The sequence below is a fragment of the Ixodes scapularis genome, unplaced genomic scaffold (genome assembly GCF_016920785.2).
Source record: "Ixodes scapularis isolate PalLabHiFi unplaced genomic scaffold, ASM1692078v2 PGA_scaffold2__306_contigs__length_199485367, whole genome shotgun sequence".
Taxonomy (NCBI): domain Eukaryota; kingdom Metazoa; phylum Arthropoda; class Arachnida; order Ixodida; family Ixodidae; genus Ixodes; species Ixodes scapularis.
The window spans coordinates 9,517,796-9,539,482 of NW_024609857.1; the positions used below are offsets into that span (position 1 = coordinate 9,517,796).

At 45.7% G+C, this 21,687-nt stretch overlaps 1 protein-coding gene across 4 annotated transcripts; it reads right to left on the minus strand.

Moving 5' to 3' along the window:
- Positions 1–536: 536 nt before the first annotated feature.
- Positions 537–20,788, minus strand: LOC120849600. Of its 4 annotated transcripts, none has more exons than XM_040221843.3 (12): positions 20,530–20,788; positions 19,005–19,196; positions 15,908–16,030; positions 14,723–14,887; positions 13,550–13,663; positions 9,936–10,139; positions 8,461–8,571; positions 7,737–7,802; positions 6,618–6,800; positions 5,321–5,503; positions 2,572–2,739; positions 537–1,167 (listed from the first exon to the last, which is right to left on the minus strand). In XM_040221843.3, exons 1-12 carry the CDS (start codon positions 20,600–20,602, stop codon positions 965–967), a joined length of 1,785 nt encoding a protein of 594 aa, XP_040077777.2. In that variant the 5' UTR covers positions 20,603–20,788; the 3' UTR covers positions 537–964. The 4 variants fall into 4 exon arrangements, with proteins under 4 accessions (XP_040077777.2, XP_040077776.2, XP_040077779.2 ...); XM_040221842.2 differs by having other exon boundaries at positions 5,321–5,536; XM_040221845.3 differs by lacking the exon at positions 9,936–10,139.
- Positions 20,789–21,687: the final 899 nt, after the last annotated feature.

The window sequence follows — 21,687 nt, forward strand, 5'->3', positions numbered from 1 at the left end:
CGATGGCTTCCCTAAACGTGGCTTATCATACCGACACGAACTTTAGGATCATTGACCGAAGAGACGACGAAAACGCTATGTGATAGTCATGATGGAGAGATACACAACGGATGACAATCTTATATACACAAGCAGTTTTTATTTATTTTATTCTTGTGTACCCTATAATCTATTAAATGCACTTCATGGCATGCCAACTCAGGATTCATGCTTCCAGGCTTGTAGCGGAAAAAGAAAAACAAGGCTGCGATACAAAAAGCCTGATGCCCAGCATCGCAAAAAAAAAAATAATAAAAGAAATTTATTGATACTATGTATCAGAGTTATATAGCGAATACCCGCACTTCTCGCCGCTCTGCGCATGAAATGCGTGCGTGTACAGTGCTCCTCGGAATTAGCCTTCCAACTTCCATTGTGTCTCCTTTGTTGTCTCCTTTCTTCTCGACTACAGTCGTCCCCAATTCGATGAAGAACAAGCGAGCGGCGGCCAATCGTCATAAGCGCATGCGCAGAAAAGAGACGTGAAGATGCAAAAGCAAAGTACCAACCGTCGTTTTATTTGCTAAGTTGCCGCTTCAAGGCGCTGGCCGCGCCGATAGGACCGATGCTCGCGTGTTCACCGTCATATCGAAGGCGAATGTACAGTCTCCAATTTTATGAAAGACCCATTCAACGGGGCAGTTTAAGGGGCCTCTGCTGGATTCGCCTTAGCCGGTCCACATTGCCAGGGGTAAGAAAATAATTTTTCTAAAAGTATAGTTCCTCTGAGAAACAAATGTGCTTAGCACCGCCGCATAAACTGCCCCGGCGAATGGGTCTTTCGTATTGTGGGCTTACACATCTTTCGCTTTTAGTGAGGAATTCAAACCGTGCAACTGGGTCAGCTTTCGTCTTAAGAACGAATATGTTCGGAGGTGGAACACTGAACACGGAGGGCGGCAGTATAGGCGATGTGCCGTGCGCCTTATGACGAGCGGTTGCCGTCTTGCTTGGCACGACGACCGCCGTGCTTCTTGTGGGCCCTGTGGGGCGGCTTGCTCGGTTCCTCGGTCTGGTACGGCTGGTGCGGCAACGGAGTCACGTGCGCGTGTTGCGGACGGTGAGGTTCGTGATGCCTCTCGTACTGCTGCCTCGCAAAGAGAGCCTTCAGCTCTTCCGACGCAGGACCTGCGAGAGAAGTTCGGAAGAAGAAAGCACAAAGATCGCATTACAGATACAAAGTCATCCGTGGCTATCTCGATACAATAAAGGCGCTGCTGACAAATGAGCCTGCCTTCGCCCATACCAGTTGTGGGCACTGCACTTGCGAAGAAACCAGATTGCCGTGAAGTGAAGCTTCTGCGCATGCGCCGTAGGTACAACAGCGCCACCGCTTAGGCGTGACATCAGAGAGTCTAGCTCTTGTATCGTTCTTGCTTTTTTTTTTTTTTTTCTCCTTCGAATTTGTAGACCAGCTAGGGGCTTCGCGTATTGTTTGGTATACTGAGGGTTCCAACTCAGTGCCAGTGCACCCAAAAAGCGTCTTGTGTACATTTTATTTATTCGGCCTTTCTTTATTGCTCGATATAAATTACTGTTTCAAGGTGCGAATGTATGTGTACCGTACTGTCAAGTTCGCTGCACAACGATAAGTTGAAGTGATCAAGCCAGTATACTGTTAACACTTTTTTCATGTCACTTATGGGACGAGTTTTAGTTAACTACGTAATGTGAGCCGTAAAAGAAAGCACCAAGGCTGAGAAATAAGGTGGTGGACACGAGCGTTTAATACCAAGAAAGGGTATGTGTTACCCTGACGTCGTCTTATGACCTCAATTGTAACTTGTCCTTACGCTTGCATTCCTGAGTTTCATCTTTGTATGCATTTCTTTGTGTGTGTGTGTGTGCGTGTGTGTGTGTGTGTGTGTGTCTGTCTGTCTGTGTGAGTGTGTGAGCAGCGTACTTTAAAAAAGCTTTATGGATGGGGAATAAAATATAGCTCGACTTTCGCTTCGTTCAAACCGTGACGAAAATAACGAATGCGTTGAATGGTAAAAAAAAAAAAAAAAAATGCTGGGTTTCAAAGACGCACGGAAGTTCGGAGCAATTTCATAGTCGATTTCCTCTGGCCATTTTTCGTCATACGGTAGAAAGAACGACTTTATTTTCATGAGGGCTGAAATTGTAGCGTCGTTTCACGCGTTCAAAGTTTCCGACCAGTTCGGTCGCTCTCACACAAAGGTTCTTAAAAAGGAACAAACAATATAAATCAATGATAACTTCTAAAGGGCCCTACAGTTGGCCCATTTCCCAACCGTACAATATTGTTTTTAACGTTTACTCGCACATATGGTAAACTATGCGTCATATGCCCAAAATCGCTTGGTTTACGTTACCTAAAGTTGCTGTTTTTAACCAGACATAATTAACGGCCCTTCTAATTGGGCTGTGGCTTGCGCCTCCTAGCCCAGGCTTTCCGAACTATAGCACAGAATTCATAACACAACGTCCAGAAAGGAAGTCCAGCAAAAAGTTAGAAGTTTCACTGGACCCTAAGATAAACAGGGTCAAGTTACGCGGTACCCAGCGTACCATGGATGCCGCGGGCTTGCTCGGCCCTGGTGATGAGGTGCTGATGGTGGAAGCTCTGCTGCTGCACATCATGCATCATCCTCTCTAAAGCACCGAAGTCGGCGATCATCCTATGCAGAGTGGGCTCCGAGCAGTACGAAGCGAACACGTCTGCCATTTGGTCGCGCCCTGCAGTACAAGCAGATTATTACATATCGAAGAACGAGTTTTATCACATGAATTTATTCAAGACACCGTACTAGTTTCTTGAGGCCTTTTCTAAGAAGTTCGTTGATGGGCATATCATCAGTCGGGCGCATTACTTCCCCTATACTCATGGCCCCCGAGATTTTTCCCACGCTCGGCTGCCCAGCAGAAAAAGTGAGTCGAGCCAGTTCTCTAAATCTCCGCGTGGGGGCGCTTATAAGCAAACCAAAAACAAGAACAGAATCGCCTCAAATCACGCTGTCAAGTGTGAGCCCGCGGCACGAAACTTGCATTGTTCTCATCATCAGAATAGAGACAAGTAAATTTCTGGTGATTCGTAATTTTAATTCGCTGCTTCAGTCTTTGCGCTGTTTCGCTCACTGATACCTCAGGGTGCAAGATGTAGTGAGAATCTATACATCGTGGAAAAGTGCGAAAACACGAAGACGTAGACGAAGAAGAAACAAACGGGACGAACGCTGGCTATTAACTGACGAATTTTGTTAGGAAGACACACGAAAACGACCCTTCATGCCACGGAAGCATTAGATGACTACGACGCGATGAAGTCCCACCAACTCGCCAAAACTATACATTCTTCTAATCCGTATTTGTATTTGTCTTCTGCAGATACTGTCTAGGCTGGCGGGACAAGCGTAGAAATATGTTTTGTCGTCATGCATGGGAACAGCTGTCTGAACTTCACGTATGTGCACGGACATTTGTTCTACACCTTTCGCGCTTTAGAAAGATAAACGTTCAAATTTCTGACTTTTTCCTTGCCAAAGGTATGTGTGTTGCGGCGAGAGATGGGAAGCACATTTCGCACTGTTCCTAACTTCCGTAGACCGACGATAATGGTGATGATAATAATTCGCGGCTGTTTTCTTTGCATTGTTTGGCCTGGTTGCGAAAGCCACAAAGCGCCCCAGAGTAACGGTCCCTAACGGAGAATGAAACGGTCCGAGAAGCGCAGCCAGCGCGCAAAAAATTTTGGAGGCCATGCTATACTAAGAGCAAGCTAAGTGCTTTTATACAATGAAAAGAACGAGCTTCATAACATGCGCCTGCTTACTACTACAATATTTTTATATTATTCTAAAACGAAAGATGTGCGGATCTTATTATTTATTGTGTGACATTAGTATTAAAAGGAGACTCTGACGACTGCTGTCCTTGCAACACGGGACGACAAAATGTCGTTTCGTGGGAAGTTATATTTTAGCGAACGGACATATGCAAATCTTCGAAAAAATCATAAATGATGTGCGTTCAAAAATATTGATGATGATGATGACTAGACCATCGTGCGACGTGGCACATGGGTTATTCCGGGGAACAAAACCGTGCTATCTGAGCCTGCGGAGCTAGCTTTCGGTATAAAACACACGGTCACCGACCTTTGTTCCTCTCCATTATCGGCCACTAAATACCCACTTCTAAAATATTAAGGTAGCTACTTCACTGAACAAAAAATAAAAGCGTTGAGTCTTAAGAGGCTTTCTGAAGCGATCGTTATTGGACAGCTAATTTACTGTAGAAATGCTCAAAGATAACCAAACGCAAGCTGTTGTTTGCAGTCAAAGCGCTCCACAACTTGCCAAAATCCCATCATATCCCGCATTCTTAATCGAGGTCGAGGGTAGAGCGTTTGAAACACCAGATAACACTGGACTTGCGCGATGCCAAACACGTATAATATGAGGTATTGTTATCGAAGTGCGAAAACGTTAACACCGAGTAATTGGTGCAATTTATTCTGTGTAGCATGGCATGTGGCACTATAATTAAGTCGTTGCTAGTAGGCGGGTTCGCGACATGAAGAAATACTAATTGGCATGACGTGCTTCAAGATTAAGTAACGTGAATTGTTTGTTTAGAAACAAACTTTATCAGTACATTTTATATACGTATACTTCAGTGAGAAAATACAACTATGTGATGATCTAGATGAATTCGTTTCTAGGCCGTCGTCGAATTCAATGTTTTCACACTAGTTATTTGCGTCAAGTTGTCTCTTCACACTCATAATATGATGCGAAATTCTTAAGCAATAGTATGAAAGCTTTTAAAACTAGGATTAAACGCCTGTATTTCCTCTGCCTTTCCCTACACTCTAGAAATGCCTGCGTGTCTATTTACCGGCAAAACACTCGAATAGCTAATCATTGCGATCTACAAACTCAACTCAGCGAATGATGAGGCGGAACATCTGTTTAGACCTCAAAATTAAGTCTGCGCTGTTGCATTACGCAATGCAAGCATGACGCTTTGTATTGCGTAATGTCACAGCGCAGACTTACTTTTGAGGTCTAAGCAGATGTTCCGCCTCATCATTCGCTGAGCTGATTCCGTAGATCGCAAAGATTGTCTCTGAGTGTTTTGCAGGAGAGTAGACGCACAGGCATTTCTTAGAGTGTATGCAGTAGCAAGTCAGAGAGCAAACTCCGATTCATCTTTCCATGCTTCAATAAAAAAAAATATCTCTACCAAATACCTAGGATGATTCATCGTATCTCAAAACATTGCTTACAAAGCTAGGAATGTTCTCGAGGTCGCATACCCGCATGTGGATTGCAGACACATCGCTCGCATCTGCTGGCGTCCGTGAAGTAGGGCTGGCACCCGGCGCCACACACGATGTCCGGGCACACGTCCGGGCAGTCACACACCAGGCAGCCGTGCTCCGCCGGCCTCTGCTTGCAGTAGGGTTCGCACACGGGGACCACGCACTGCACCTGACCAGCTTCAGGAACGGCGTCTCGCTTTAAAGGTGAAACTATGCGACGCACGTTATGAACAACACTGCGCACTCGGCTAGCGCGTTAAAAACTCAAATAACTGAGCCCGATCTGTGCCGACATCGGGTTACCATTTTTTTTTTTTTTAGAAATGTACAGATGTTTTATATTTTAATCGAATCAATTTGAATCGAAAAAAAAAAAGTTCCTGTCTCAAGATACTACTTGCGCTACAGATTATGGTCATTGCAGCTTGAGAGACACCGGGAACGGCTTGTCGTTTTCGCGTATCTTCCTTTCTGATATGTTTTTTTTCAGCGTTCTTATCAGCTAATGAAGCAATGTCATCGGCTCCAGAGCGATAATAATAAGGTTCTCGAAACTTGCTACTCCCCGCGTTTTCTAAACTGTCCGCGCCTATACGGCGTGCAAATTCTCTGCTCTCCTCGTGGGTCTGTTTGCCCTCCGAATGCGGCCACGTGCTTTTGTTTTCCCCGCGACCTAAACCAAGGACGACGCGCGCTTGCTTGCCTCGTGATCGCGCCTTCCCTGCTCTTTGATTAACGTGCGTTCTGATGCGCCAAAGATCTATCTTAAAACATACTTTCCGCATAAAAAAGAGAGAGAGAGAGCGCGCAGGGACGCCAGAGGGCCGAGCTCTGATTGGAACGATAACTGTCGAGACCGGTTATAACGAAGTCGGTTATAATGAAATCGCGGCTATAGCGAAGCGATCACGATTTCCCTTTCCCTTTTGCACTTCGTTATAACCGAAGTCGGTTGTAACGAAATAGCGGCTACAGAGAAGTGATTTCCGATTCCCGTTGACTTCGTTATAACCGTTATAACCCGAAGCTAGCTGCCTTTTTTCGCGTTCACTGCTCGGACGCTTTCGAACGCGAACGCCGAAAGCCGGGCGCCAGCGTTCGACGAGTTAGTAGAGACATTTGTTGACACTTGAACTCGGCGGCCGCTATTTCAACGAGCGCTTCGCGAAGGTTTGCTCGCCTTCAAATGCGACTAGTAACAAAAATGAATCGCGGTACATTTTTATGGGTCAGATACTCTACAGTGGCTATTCTGACATTCGTTTTTTACACCGAGTGAAAAAATACGTACGCTGTACTTGAGCGGTGACGTTAAGGACATCGTCGGTGTGGTCGACTCGCCTTGCAACCCGTGGGCGCGTGTCGTTTCCGAGGTGTCCCAGGGGATCATAACGTCGTCTTCGGGATCCCGAGTCAGTTTTGAGAGTCGTCAGTGGCGACGTGGTGCTCGCTGCTTCTCCAACGTTGTCTTTATCTAATCAATAAAAAAAAATATAGAAGAACGTGTGAAGTACTTAGTCAGCACTGGACACGATCGATTGAGGAAATGTAGTACAGTTCTTAATATTATGAAAAGCTAATTTCACGCGCTTGGGTACATGCAATGTGTGAAACCGAATATTGACTTTGTTCGATTGTTCGATGCTCCTGTCTGTCTTATCACACAGTGTAACTCCTTTTTTCAAATCAGAGGAATTTAAGGCATATCCGCTCAAAATAATTGTCAGCAAAATAATGCGAAAGATGTGAACTCTTGGTGGTTTAAATAACCTTAATTAAACAACGCTCTTTCATCAATTTTTTTTTTTATACACAAGCCTGTAAGATCGTCTGTGACCAGTATTTTCCTTATGTTTGCCCAGTAGAACTATGCCGTACCAAAAAATGCCGATGTGAACATACCGGTCAATAAACGCACTACGATCCTGTTAGAATACGAATCAAGAGGTATCAGAAGCGCGTGAGATTTTAAAGCGCAATATTTGGTGCAATGCCAGCAAGTAGCCAGGATTTTGTTTCGGGGGCAGGTTACGTCGCGAATGCTCCATGATTCATCTCGCATTTCAGTAAATGCTCGTCGAGTACTTGATAGAGCGAGACATTCACAGACAAGCGAAAGTGCGCCATTCACTTACGGTTAATAATAAACTAATTTAATACAATTTCGAACACGGTGCGCCAACTGGTATTCTTTTTTTTTCTTTTTTTTTATTTCTTAATCATGTCGTGTTTACCAGAGGACCCGTACGTGTGGGGCACACAGGTGCACACAGGTACGGTACAGCGAGATTACGGTCCCTAATACCGTGTTGGCGTACGGAAGGTTGGTTCCGGTCACGTAGACAGGAAGTCGTATTTTCCGCGTCACCGGGGTCAGCGGGGCTTCACGACGCCTATTTAACGGACGTACCTGCTTCCTCGGAACTGTCATCGCGGTCACCGTGGCGTCTCTGCACGCTGTGCGACTTCTTCTCGTCTATATGAAGGAAAGACAAATGATTCCTCGGTGAAATACTCAGATGTTTAAAAATATTCGGCCACAGCCTCGCTGTGAAATATATTTAAGGAACAGAGAATCATGCTGAAACTTTGCAGCACGCGCCAGGTGAATAAACTATTGGCCTGAGAGCGTGCCTTTATCAGTATGTAGCGCACAAAAAATTTGTTACGTCTGAATAGCCATGCCGCTATTGCAATGTATAAAAATAAGAAACAGTCATAAAATGTATTGTAAAAGCTTGGTCTGCTGGGCAAGTTGGTAATTGACATTCATATTAAAAATAGCGCAAAAAAGACGGGACAAAAAGACGAGGAAGCAAACAAGACAATTAAGCGCTTGTCCTGTGTGCTTCTTCGTCTTTTTGTACCGTTTTTTTGCGCTATTTTTAATATGAGAGTCATGAAAGTCCGCACAAATAGCCTAGGCACACACACACACAAAACTAATCCTATTTTTTTATTATGCACTTTTGTTGAGATAATAGAGCACGTTCGTGAGCATAAGCACTATACGACGCTCTTTTTCTGCTACGAAGAGATACTTCACATGCCAAAAAATACATTTAAATACAATGATATAAAGTGTGGCACGGCCCTTTCGGAAACGATGAGGATGGGAGGAATGCTGTACGTACCAGATTCTTTGCTCTCTTCCGAGCTGTCGTCTTTCTGGCTTTTCCGTTTCTGCACACGGTGGGCTTTGTCTGCTAACGCGTTCTTGACATCCTTGTCCTTGGACCTTAGAACTGAAATGCGTTTGAAAAGTTTGAATCAAAATGCAGCCTAGAATACTCCTGTACGTCCACACCCCGGCAAAGCACTCGAGTGCCGATTGCCGTGGTTAGGGAAAAAGGACGGCGAACGACAAGGCAGCTCTTTCCGTTGACCTCAGTGATTGGCTCACCACAACTATTGGCTCACCGCGTGTTCAGCTGTAAAGCGGAAGAACGTGTTTTTGGAGTTCCGGGTATCACTAGCGTGCGACCCGAATGCTTCGCCTTGGGTGAGACACATCTACGTAAAGCTCATTTACAACGTCTTGCCAAGATATTCGTTTTTCAAAACCCCATCAAGCAACCTCGACAGTCGCCATTTCTTGGGCACGAAGTGTGCGAGTGGATCCGAATCCTCACCGAACTCTGACGTAGCCCTCGTGTCCAATACAAGTTCAGGGTATAATCCCAAACTATGGCGTGCTCGGGTAATTGGCGCCACAGGTGCTAGATGGCGCTCACTTCTGAAGACGGTCTATTTTAGCCAAATCGATCAATCGAAAATGGTGATAAATTAGCCACGTTTCAAGCCACTCAGGCACGCATACATAAAAAGACGCCTCAAAAGTCTATACGCGTACGTGCAGGTTCGTTTGCTTCTTGAGCAGGGACTGCAGTGACGTCAGAACATCCAGCTCCTGATGGCCCTGATTGGAAGGTTGGTAGGTAGACTTCAGTGCTAGCTGCCTTTAGGTCTACCCACCATCTTTCCAATCGGAGCCAATTAGAGCTGGGCGTTCTGACGTCATTGCTACCTCTGCGCAAAAAGCAGACGAACTTGCGCTCCGCATAGTCACCGCGAGCTTGAGAAAGCGGGGTGGGGCGAGTTGCGGCCATCTTGTTATTGATCCACAGCTAATGGAATTGCGGCATCAGTGAATACGTACGGCCAAGAAGGAACCACCAAGCGTGAACATAATCTGTCTTTTAAGCTGTCAGTTACCCTAGCGAGTCAAATAAATAAATGAATAAATAAAGCTGAGGCATTCGGTTGTGTTCCGTCGGATCTTTCTTTTCCGAGCCTCGGATTTGTTTGTGTTGGTTAGGCCTTGCTAGGCTACCGTTAGCCCGCTGGTCTTCGTGGCTGTCGTGCTAGGTTTTAGACCCCGTTGCGGATTAAGAAAAGCCCTCCACCCTTTCAACTTTAGCAGAGAGAACGCTGGAGAGGAGGCGAGCGGACTCTCCTCCTCTCTCATCTCTTCTACAACGTTCGCTCGCTGAAGTCGAAAGAGCGGAGAACTTTACGGGGAGGACTTTGACCTAGTTTGTTTAACCTGCAACGGGGTATGGTAGAATAATTTCTTCCAGCGAGGTCTGTTGTGTGTTTCGCCATGCACCTTCGCAGATGCATTCGGGGCAGCGTCCGTGGGGGACGTTCGTCTCCTGCTGACAGTTGAGTCCGCAGGCGAGTGCGGGGCAGGCCGGGTCGCACTGGCAGACGGGACAGCCGTGCAGACCCGGGGCCGTCCGGCAGCGCTCCCCCGCACAGCCGGGCACCGGACAGATCTTGCGCCCGCCACGCTCAGCCTCCGAGACCGCCCCTGGGGTTTGCCACACCCGCCGACCATTGCAAGGCGGACCACCGCCCCGCACTCGCGCCCCGATAACTATATGGATGCCGGGAAGTTTTGTCCAAACTGAAGTTCACCTGGTTCGTCGAACCTTCGAACGTCTAGCGAAATTCTACGAAGCCAATGGATGTATGTTGATGGCTGTATCCTTTATAAAGGGCGGCAGCTTGCGCCACCTAACCTAAGAACTAAAACAGAAAGATGTGTAGAAAGATTTCTTCACATTTTTATAGTTTTTGTTGACTGACAAAGAATACATTGATGTAATATATATATATATATATATGTATATATTTGTTGACTTAAAGCAATGTATGGTTCTTGCACGAGACCATGATGAACCGCTACTGCCGGTTGGTAAATCTCACCCGTACCCGCCGGAATCTGCGTTGGAGGCATTCGCCGCTGTTATGCTAGGTTTTGTGTGGTTTGAGGCCGTGTTCGCACTGTAGTTTGTCCGCTCACTCGAGGTTTCAAATGGTAAGTTGCACCGTAATCAATTGTTCCAGCCGAGAAAAGTCGACAACAAAACGGAGCTACGGCCAGCTGTATTGGTTTTTCTAGAATTCCGGCAATCATTAGGAACCAGGACAAGGTGACGCTGGTGATATCGGTTTGCCGGCGTCATGAATGACTCCGACGAGTACACCGGCACAATCTCTAACAGGTGGGAGCAGAACGCGGCAAATCCTGGGAGCTAACATCTCCGGTTTCGAGAGAAAGAACGAGAAAGTGACGAAAGAGAAGAAAAAGAATGGAGTCGAAGGGGTTGGGGCGTGTTCGTTTTGCCGCGACAAGTTCAAGTTGCTCGAGCGATTGTCAACTTAATTTAATTTTGTCACTGCGCAATTCTTGAGTTTTTCTGCAAAGTAAAAAAAGAAATCAAAAGGAACAGCCCTTACAGGCAATGTTTTGCTGCTTCTTCGTGCATATTAAGGCGTGATCAGCGATTTGGGCTCTTTGGGAACACGAACTGGAACCGCCTATGTCCGCTTCTATGCCCGCCGTTCCGAAGCGGCCAAATGCATGGGAACTTTCACTCTAGGTTATTACATTAGCTTTATGATTTCGGCAGAAAAGCTTCGTACCCCAACTAAGGGCTTCTGGACTGAACTTAGTGTCAGATGAGGAACCTCTTTGCGATTGACTAGAGTCTAGGACAAAAAAAAATATTCTGAAATGTGGTTATACAAAGACGGTTCTGTGGCTTTATGGCAGTACTGCTGCCACGATAAGACGCCGAATGCCTCCAACATGGCGCCGAGGCATTGATAGCAGACGACGATGTTGATTTCGATTTCGAGTCTAACCGGAAGTGACGTCACGTGCAAGAAGCCTATATCCGATAAGTGCTCCGCTTTTCCACCTTGGCGGCGAAAGCTCGTTTTCAATTTACGTGTGAGCGCGTAACTGTAAAACTTCGGTCGAACTTTGCGTAAAAAAATATTACTGAAATCAAACCTGGTCCAACTTGAACCTTAGCGGCTTCGCGACATCCCTGATGCTAATGCCGATCATCAGAGGCTGAGACGGGGGTTCAATCCCCACAAGGTACTAAAGCCGAGGTTGCACTGCTCATGCACCATACAAAAGACACGGTGTTTCCTGCAGGCAGGATGAGAGGATAAACTGCGGACAAGCCTCAATCATGCTCCAAGCAGGTGTGCTTGAAACATGCTTTGAACTTGTCTGCAGCCAGTTTTTGTATGACCAATGTGACGTCCTAAAAAGAAGGCCTGAGACAGTGTCTGCAGACAGTCTTTTGTTTGATGCATTAGTTGTGTGACCGCGATTTAAAGGTCGAGTTCTAAACTATGCAGGCCGACCTTTAATTTACCGAAATATGTTTTGTTGAAGCCGGGCGTGGAGGGTCACCCAGTCGCCTTCTTTTATGCGTGCAGACGTGAAATGGTCCCGTGGTAAACGCGTGCTTCCGAACTTGCTATGTTTGAAGTATCAATCTCGCGATATGCTATTATACACGTACTATAAGACCAAAAAGAAGCCGTCACAAACCTCCGAGCATGTCTTTCTGAATTTGAAACTACGCAGACGAGTGAACTTTGCTGGTCTAGACTCCAAAGTAACTTGATCCTGGGAAAGTAGCGCCATTGCCTTTATTGCTTGTGAGCTGGACACAAGCAAATAATATTATGCGGACGATAAGACCACGCAAGATGATTGGTTCATCGGTCTCGGTTGCCGTGGCAATCACCATTTCACTCCCTTCAAATCTTCGAGGCTTTCCGAAAGGGTCATTTTGAACCAGTCGCGGCAAGATCGCTAGAGAGCATAATTGTACTGAAAGCGTCTTTGTCACTGTAAGGTGTCTTTGGCACTGTGTATGCAATCAACTGACCCATAATGCTTATCACCACAGATCTCTTACTATAATATTTCTCTTCTTGCGTATTTAAAGACAGAAAATTGATTTTACAACGCCTCTAAGCACCGATGCCGCATGTGGTGGCGGTGCGAGGAGCACGCTTTCGTCAATGTGCGGATAGCAAAATCACTATACACAAGAAATGTCTCTATACAGCTACCCCTCACGTGCAAATTTAGATGGGCTGACCAAGAATGGAGACGTAAAAAAGAAACTGCTTATTTCATAAACGAAAATGGCAACCACATGGCGCTACTTTTTTTTTTGGATTCAGTGATTTCATACTGGTCGAATGCAACACAGGGTACGAAGTGGCCAAAATACACAATCTTTGGTGGGGCCAGAATTCGAGCTCCGGGTGCAGTGTACTGGTTCGCATGCCCGACCGGATATTGAGAGACCCGCAGCTCGAATACCGGCGCCCCCGAACATTTTCTCTTTCGGCGGCTTTGTAACCATTTTTTCATTTGGTCAATACGGATCATACCTCTGCATATTTTTGATTATTTCCTCTTCAGAGTCCGCGTAGGAGGATGAAAAAGTGCTCCGTATTTATGGATTATTCGCAAGGGTGCTGAGAGCTACACAGAACGGCGCAGGTAGAATAAACCCTCTCGTCATTTCTATAATGCTTTATCCTTTTTGTTTGTATTAGATTACTATATGTCTCGCTCGTGCTCCTTACTTGCACACTAGTTCGTGTTTCCCCTTAACAGAAAAATTTGATCGAAGCTTGATCTGCTTTTTTTCTTAACGATCTCGCAGCCTGTACCGGTGTGTCCGCCTACCTTCGACAAAGTGTACTTACATTGGACAACTCGAACAGCTCTCTATTGCATTCACAGGGGTCCATATCTTTTTCCTCTTGTTATTATTTGGAAGTTATCTTGCCCAAAATCCTGCCCTCGTTCTCCCGCATTCATTCGCAGGAAAACGAGAGAGTTTATAGATGACGGCAATACGGACAGGTTAGAAAGCAAGAGGGAAAGAGTACCTTCGCCACACGAGCAGTGGGGGCAGCCGTCCTCTCCAGGCACGAGCCTGCAGTCTTTGCCAGTGCATTCGGGGTTGCTGCATCCTGGCTTGAGACCGGAAGCAAGGGGATCGCCTGGGAATACGTTCACGGTCCGCATATTGTAAAGGGGGGATGCCACACTTGTTCGTACTTTCAGTAAACTTGCTTCGAGTTATTCATTGACATTCATCGCCTATAAAACATCCATTAGTTTTTTTTTTTCTTACCATGCAATGTTATACGTATAGTGAAAAACGTACACCCCCTCAACTCGCTACCAGAACAAGCGGCCACGTGACCTGCAGCACATGATATGCCGTCAATCATCGATGTTTGTCATAGCCACGCGCTGTTGTTGGCTAAACAAAGGGCGCACGCTGAGTTAAAAAGATGGTTGTGGCTATATTTATACAGCCTTGAATTTTGTCTGTCTTCAACAAACGACTTGTCTCTCAGCTGTAGAGGAGAAATTTAGCCAATGCAGTAAAACCGTTAGCCTGGGGTCTTTAAAGTGTACCACGCAGTTAGTGACACACGACCGCACGCCGATACGATGCTCATCCAGATCGAAACGAGCAGGAGTGGGGACTGAACCCAGGATGCCTGGGTTCTGCAGTGCAAGCTTTCGCTCCACGTGCTCCGAGATGGTGTGCGCTAGACCACTCGGCCACCGATCCCCCTCACGCGCTGAGCTCCGCAAATCGTCAAGGTCCCTATATTCCCGTCAACGCAGTGATAGGGCACGAGCCACTACCCGAATGCATGTCGAGGCTTCGATTGTCACACAAGCCCCAGTCGAATGCTCACGCAGTGCTCGTGTCAACTGCATGAGCCGCATTTAAATATCGTCACCGCGGAGATCGCAAAGTCTGATGATAAACCCCGCATTGTTGACACCGCCAACAATGCAGTCCCCACAACTTCGTCATTAAATTTTGCGAAGGAAAGACCGAAATAAAACGTCCGCTTTTAATCTTGAAATTACGCGGCGTTGCGCGCCAGTACACTTGGGTGCCATAGGTGCCAGTAAGCTTGTGTAAAGTTAGAAATATTCCTTTTAAATACAGTTGTAACTTTTGGGGGACTATGGCGCTCTAAAAAGAACAAGACCCCGCGCACCTGTACTAGTTTCTGATTAGTTAGAAATGTTACCTCCTGTGATATTGCCGTCCAATGTCCTGACGGCAAGGTCCTGGTAGTGAAGTTGTTCGCGCAGGATCTGAGTGTGCTTGAAGAGACCGTCAGCCTGTCTGAACAGCATCTCCATGAGTTCCCGAGGGCAGTGCCTTTCACCGAACTTCTCAAGCGTTTTTCTGGCTGCAACAAAAATTTTATACAATGCTCGTTGCTGGGGGTTTCAAGTCGTCAGTAATACTAAAAATATTCTTTTACAGCGAAGCTGTTAAGGGCTTGTTTCCCCAGTTCCCTGTCCGTGGACAAATAAATCTCGAAACAACCCTCTGGACAGCTACCGCCATCTATAAGTGACGGTGACAACCAGACAACCGGCTTGCCGGTTGTCTGGTTGCCGCCCTTGCTCATAGATGGCGGCACATGGTACAGCTCCGCTGATCTTCCTTCTTCACCAGAGTGGAAAGGCTGAAAGTTTTTTTTTAAATATTATTTTACAAAACCTATCTTTGTGAACTGTTAAAATTAATATCGTTATATATAGAAGAAAAACGAAGAGGTTAAGGTATTTATTTACATTTTGATTAAATTTTCCCTTTTCTTTACGGGAAAATGGAATACTTCTTAACATTGTTGTCCACCTTCTTTTTTAACTGTTGGTCACTTTGGAAAGAAAGGAAAAACGTATACACTAAGTAACACAGTTGGTGAAAATGCGTCTGACGGTTTTTCGTATTTCGCACATTAGAGCTTGCAACGAACACAAAACACTCTATCACCCAAGTTTGTGTTGTATAAATAGGTAAATTCGTAGTGTCGATGAAAGCCTTTCGTCTGCAAAAAAAGACAAATAAAAACTGGCTAATTATTTAATTAAATTCGTCGGGCTCCGTACCTCGACAGAAAGCAGTCACAAGGTTCCGACTCCTTGCCTAGCTACAAAATTACACATTGCGCTGTGTGAACTATTGTTCGAGGAAAACGCAGGTGTGCTTGGAAACGCAGAAATGAACAAAATCAATATGGCGAGAAAAACAAAATCTACGATTTCCGAAAAGAAAATGATTGAGATTGATAGAAAAATGTTAATAATAACCTGCGTCTTAATTCCAAACTGTTTTTGACTGGAGGTTCTCACAAACATGTTCCTTTGTCTTTTCCGGTGGCATCAAAAGGCATAAACAAGCAGACAGAAAGAACAACTACCAGTGATCGGATGGCACAGGCACCAGGGACACCTGTGTGGAGGGATGACTTGTTCTTTCTCGCAGTCTGCCGGGCACTGAACTTCTGGACAGTTACGATGTCCTCCGTCGACGAGAGAATCTCCTGAAGTGACAAATGATTGAGGTAGTTTTAGGATTCTTCGGTTGGATTGGCAAAAATTCCGAACGGTGGGCATTGCCGACAAGCGTTAGGAAAATTCGTCGGAGCCTTCGGCTGCCTCACATCTACTGAGTTTTACCTTGTGAAAACAATCAGAAACAATCCGCGTCAACGAACGACGCCATAAAAAGCTTTTACATACAACACAATACACGACGCGATACAGTAGCAATTTAATCTCTGAAATATAATACAATTGTAGCCGACATAAACTAGAACGCTTGTGCGTCGGACGCAATAATTGCTACAGCCTTTTATTTTTGCCTGCAAAAAAAAAATTATTGAAATTTAAGCAGTGGAGCATAAATTTGTGGAGTGCATACAATTTGCATGTTTTGAAGAGTTACAATAAATATAAGAAGGAGCAGTAAACAGAATTATAACGTGAGGGCTCACGCTCTATCGAGATGAAGTACTTATTCTACTCTGGATAAATGCCGCGTGTACACCGCCAAATTCGAAGGATTCTGTTGCCTCACCGAAAGTTATATTCATTCGTTCAGGACATTGCATGACAATGGACAAGTCTAGACGACCACTACATTGAATTTACCTGCTAGTGATCGCAGATATGCTTTAAGCAAGCACCGTATTTTCCATCCGATGCGGACTATCTAGAGGTGCGGACTATACAATGATTTGTTCTTTTCTAGGTCGTTCACTGTGACAAGTCGTGAAGGATTTTACGAGTGAAGGACAATCTTAATGCTTATTTATGTACGATAAAGCTTCTTTGTGAGCTAATACAGTAAGCATTTGTCAAGGTGTGCTGTGTATCACACTTTTTTTAAGTTCGGACTTGGCACTAAGTGCGGACTATGCACGGGGTGCGGATGATGTACCGCGTTCGGACCATCTAAGCGAATACTTTTATTTGTGACCTAAAATTTGCCCCTGCGGACTATGCACCCGGTTCCGACTGTAGTCCAGAAAATAACGGTACTCAGCCCCTGGTCAGACACTCGAGGATCTGCGGTTAGTTGCCATAGGCTTGGAAACATGCTGCGGTTCACAGAATTTTAAGATACACGAAAACACAACGCAGATATTTTATAGTAGCAAAAAAGGCCATCTGATTTGTTATATTTGCATCGAGTGTCAAATTTAAACGTGCTAGCTGCTTTTGCTTATTCACGGTTTCCTGTGTGCCATGAGTTCGCTCTCTCGAACCCAAAGCGCACGTAAAGGTCAAGCAGCCACATTAATGATATAAAGCACAGGCAAGCCCAGGTTGCTTTTAACTTTGTGAGTTGTTTTCCAGCGCAATAATTATATCAGTAGCGTCGACGGCTTTAACCTCATTCACGTGGCTGTCTCTAAGCTTCAGGTATGCGTAGAATAAAAAGTAGTTTGACACTAACGATACCGGACACTGGCAGGCCTTGGAGGCTCTTAGCTTCGTAAGCTGCTTACAGCGCACAAATTAAATCAGAGAATGACAGTTTTAACCTCGCGTGCGTAGAATTCTCTGCGCACCACGTAGGCGTAATTCCTAAAGTAATTTTGCTTTTTTCCGTAGCTTTGCTAAGCATCTTAGCAAGACGTTGATTACCACTCTAAAACTTCTAGGTTTTTTTTTTTTTTTTTCAAGTTTTTGTTGCAAGCCTTGCCCCTTTAGTCGTATTATGTTCGTGTATGTTTAGAATTAAATGTACGCATATGCGTGCGTAAAACTGTCTGCTGCAACATTTGACTTTTTTGTACACTCCATCCCAATATGAACAACCCATTCGCATAGGCAGTTTACATGGCTGTGCTGCGCGTAGACTAGTCAGCCACAGGTACTTCAGTTTTAGAGAGCGAAAGGTACAAATGTTCATTCCTTTTCTCACTCCAAGTACGTTTGTCCCGGCAAAAGCGAATCCAGCTCAATCGCATGAAGCAGCCTCGTTGAAAAAATCTTTCGTATTGGTGGAGACTCTACATATACTTTTGTTGTTATATTTACGCGTTCTCGACATTCTTATATGCACGCTTGTTTTTCGTTGTCTTACTTATTCATTTTCCTTTCCCCCTGTCTCTCATTCCTTCACAGGAGGTTCCAATGTACACTGTTGCCCGACCGCTTTGTCTTTCCACTACACAAACTTTATCTATTTCTCTCTCTCTCTCTCTGTTTACTTTCTCTACTTTTTTATGCCTAGGATTGTGTTCGTCCCTTTAACCAATCCTTTGCAGTATTTGCCTTGGCGTTCTATCCTGCCTCTCCCTTTGTGACCGCAGGACGTCCCAATCAACAGTGTTGCCCGACCACTTTGTCTTTTCACTAAACAGCATCTCGCTCACTTTCTTTCAGTGTTGTACGGAACGGCGTTCCAAGGAACGACGTTCCTGGAACGTGTTCCTTTCTGAAGGAACGGACGAACGCCGCCGTTTCGACTTGCATCGGTGGGACTGATATGGGAACTCGATATACGCTTTCGGAAAAACGGCAAAAGAAACCGCATTATTTCTCTTTTTTGTCTATTTATCTACAATTTTACCCGAATTGAGTAGGCATTTAGAATTTTTATTATCGTCTATTTCAACCTCTAACTTCGAAAGATGGCGTAGTGTCCGAGAGATGGTCGAAATAAAATGCATAAGTAAAACAAATGTGATCGTGGTGACTCGACGCGTAGTTTGATGTGGGTATTTTCAATTGCTCGCTTTATTTTATCAACGGATTATACAACACAATATTGCATTAATATCTACAAACGTAATGTTAATGTAGCGATACGTTTCAAATTTAAAAATGCAACAGGAACGCGTTCCTTTCGAACCACTGAAACTTGTAACGAGAACTCGTTCCAAGATTGAGAAGGAACGAGGAAACGAGCTTTCGTTGCTGTGTTGGAAGAACGTGGTCAACACTGTTCTCTCTCTCTTTCTTTCTTTCTTTCTTTCTTTCCTTCTCTCCCCTTCTTTTACTTACCATCGCAGGTGCACTCGGGGCAGCGGTCTTGGGTGACGTTGACCTCGGGACGGCAACCGGGTCCGCAGACCAGCGTGGGACAGGAGGTACCGCATTCGCAGACCAGACAGCCGTCGCTGCCCGTCTTGGTCTTGCAGTCCTTGCCCGAGCAGTCCGGCTCGGCGCAGTCCAGGGGCGCTTGGGTCGCCTTTCCTGTCACCGTAGCAAATCACCTGTGCTCAGTCTGGTATACTGTGTGTACACTCACATACTGCTATAAACAAGTGCGTGTTTGCACACACCAGGTGGGGGCACTGCGCGTGCACAGAAACCGTATTGCGCGTGAGAAGAAGCATCTACGCATGCGCAGTAGGGACAGCAGCGCCACCGCACTGGCGGGACGTCAGAGAGTTCTGTTGGCTTTTTTGATTCAGGATTTGAGGTTACGAAACTTGAGCGCGTACAACCTTCGATGATTCAGAAGAAATACCAAAAAATAAAATGCGACACTGCTTTTTTTTTTTTTTTTTAAGGCATTGGCAGGAAGGGCTAGGTTTTGTGCAGGAATTACTTTAGAACTGATAAATCGCACACTTTTTAGGTTTTAATTTTATAAGACACGCTCCGGACGTCTCTTCCGGTATATAGACGCATTATTTGCGGCGAACACAACTTTAGGAGACGAGCGGAATTGGTAAAGTGCACTGCTATCATTCATTCAAATTTTCCTCTAATTGTAGACTGCAAAGGCGCCTAGTGCCAATCTGTGTAATATGAGAATGAACAATGGATGGCGCGAGGGACGTCTGGTTTTGGACATGCACTATGTTCTCGCAGCGACAGCGTATCTGAGACGAAACACGACGTCGTTTCTGTTATAGTCACGTGGCTTCTCGGATATATCACTATATGGGTGTTTTCAAGGAAACCAGCTGCGAAGGTACCCTTCACAATGAGAGCGAATCTATTCATGCATCCATTCTTCTACACCTCAAACCAAATCTTTATTATCTACATCAAGTCTCGGTAATATAACTTTTTTTCTTCTTCTATTCACAATTCACACATCTCATGATCTCAGAAAATCAATTTCAACATCTAGAGATTCAGTTTTAACTGGCTGAAACGTTGCCTGTTGCACGCACTATTTATGCCACAAAACGTTTTTAGATGAACACACGTCTGCTGCTCCATGCGAAACAACACTGGGCACATCATTTCTGGGTCCAGAATGGAGAGCCTCTTCTCTGCAGATAATAATATACCACGTCTGAAGAACTCTTTTTTACGACACCAACATGTTTCCTAAGGTCGGTAAAACCCCTTTACCAACGCCAATCAACTTCCCGCTACCATAACTCCCGATTAGCGCGCGTGCTACGTCCCCTGTCTCGGTCATGACAGAACTTCGGAAGAGACGATGGGTGATCCCTCATCCCCATATCCGGCATTGATGCGGTCGGCTTCCCGCCACGCCCTTGCAAGAGACCCAGAACCTAGTTCGGTAATGCGACTATAAAAATAGCTGCGTAACGGACAGACTTACCTTTGGCGGCTACGACAACGCCCACAACCGCCAGCAGGAAGAGTAGGCTTGCGCCAGCGTTGGAAGGCCTCATGGCGCAGCGATGTCGTGCAGCGTGCCCGTAAACAGCGTGCCGTACGACAGCGGAGACGATGGAGGGAGAGTTTGGATCACGTCGCTGCCGAGACGGCACCGCGGCTCATCGCTCCTTATCGTATCGCAGATAATTTTGCAGCCTCAAGATCTCCCGCGCACAGACACGGACGCTGTTGACCTTTGCGCTCGTAGGGAAAGCGGGCCTCTGCGCTCGTCTTTGCGCAACAGTTTCCGCCAGTGGGTTCCGGGTGGATTCAGCGGTTTTCGCAATATCTTTTTTCTCCCGAATTCTCTTTCTATCCTTAGCTTTTCCGGCCAAGTGCATGAAGTGAAGTGTGTTGTAGAGAGAGCCACGCGTTTGGTCCAAATGCACGATTGCCTCTTTTTTTAAACATTCTGCTTTCAGTACTAAAATTCTGCTGTAAAAGCTGCTTCACTCTAAAAAAAGTCTGTGCGTATACTTTCCCGCACAACACTCGGAAAGCCAATCACCGCAACTAACGGAGGCAGCTCAGCGAGTGACGATGCCGAAACATATGTTTAGACCAAAAAACGCAGTCTGAGTAGTGACATTAAGCAATGCAAGCGTGACGTTTTGCATTGCTTAATGTCGCAACTCAGACGGCGTTTTTTGGTCTAGACATGTGTTTCGGCATCGTCATGCGCTGAGCTGCCTCCTTAAGTGTCAGTGATTGGCTTTCCGAGTGTGGTGCGGTAAAATAGAAGCACCGACTTTTTTTTTTAGAGTGTACAAGGTGATGGAACCAACCAGGCGGTGTCAAAAATGCACCATTATGGTGTTCGCCACGTTTTTGTACGGGTTCTATTATTGCTTTATTAATCACAAACATAACAGGCCTATAGTCCGTTGCAACTCAAGAAGGTAGGGCAAGGGTAAGAAAGACTGGGGAGGAGGAAGCAGACGGAACGCGGGAGAGAAGAGGGGGAAACCCCTCTCCTGTCCAGCGTTCCGCCTGCTTCCTCTTCCCCTCTTTCCTTCCCCTCGCCCTACCTTCTTAAGTTGCAACGGACTGTAGTTACATGCGCCTTTGACGCTGCTTGATTAGTTCCATTACCTCGTAG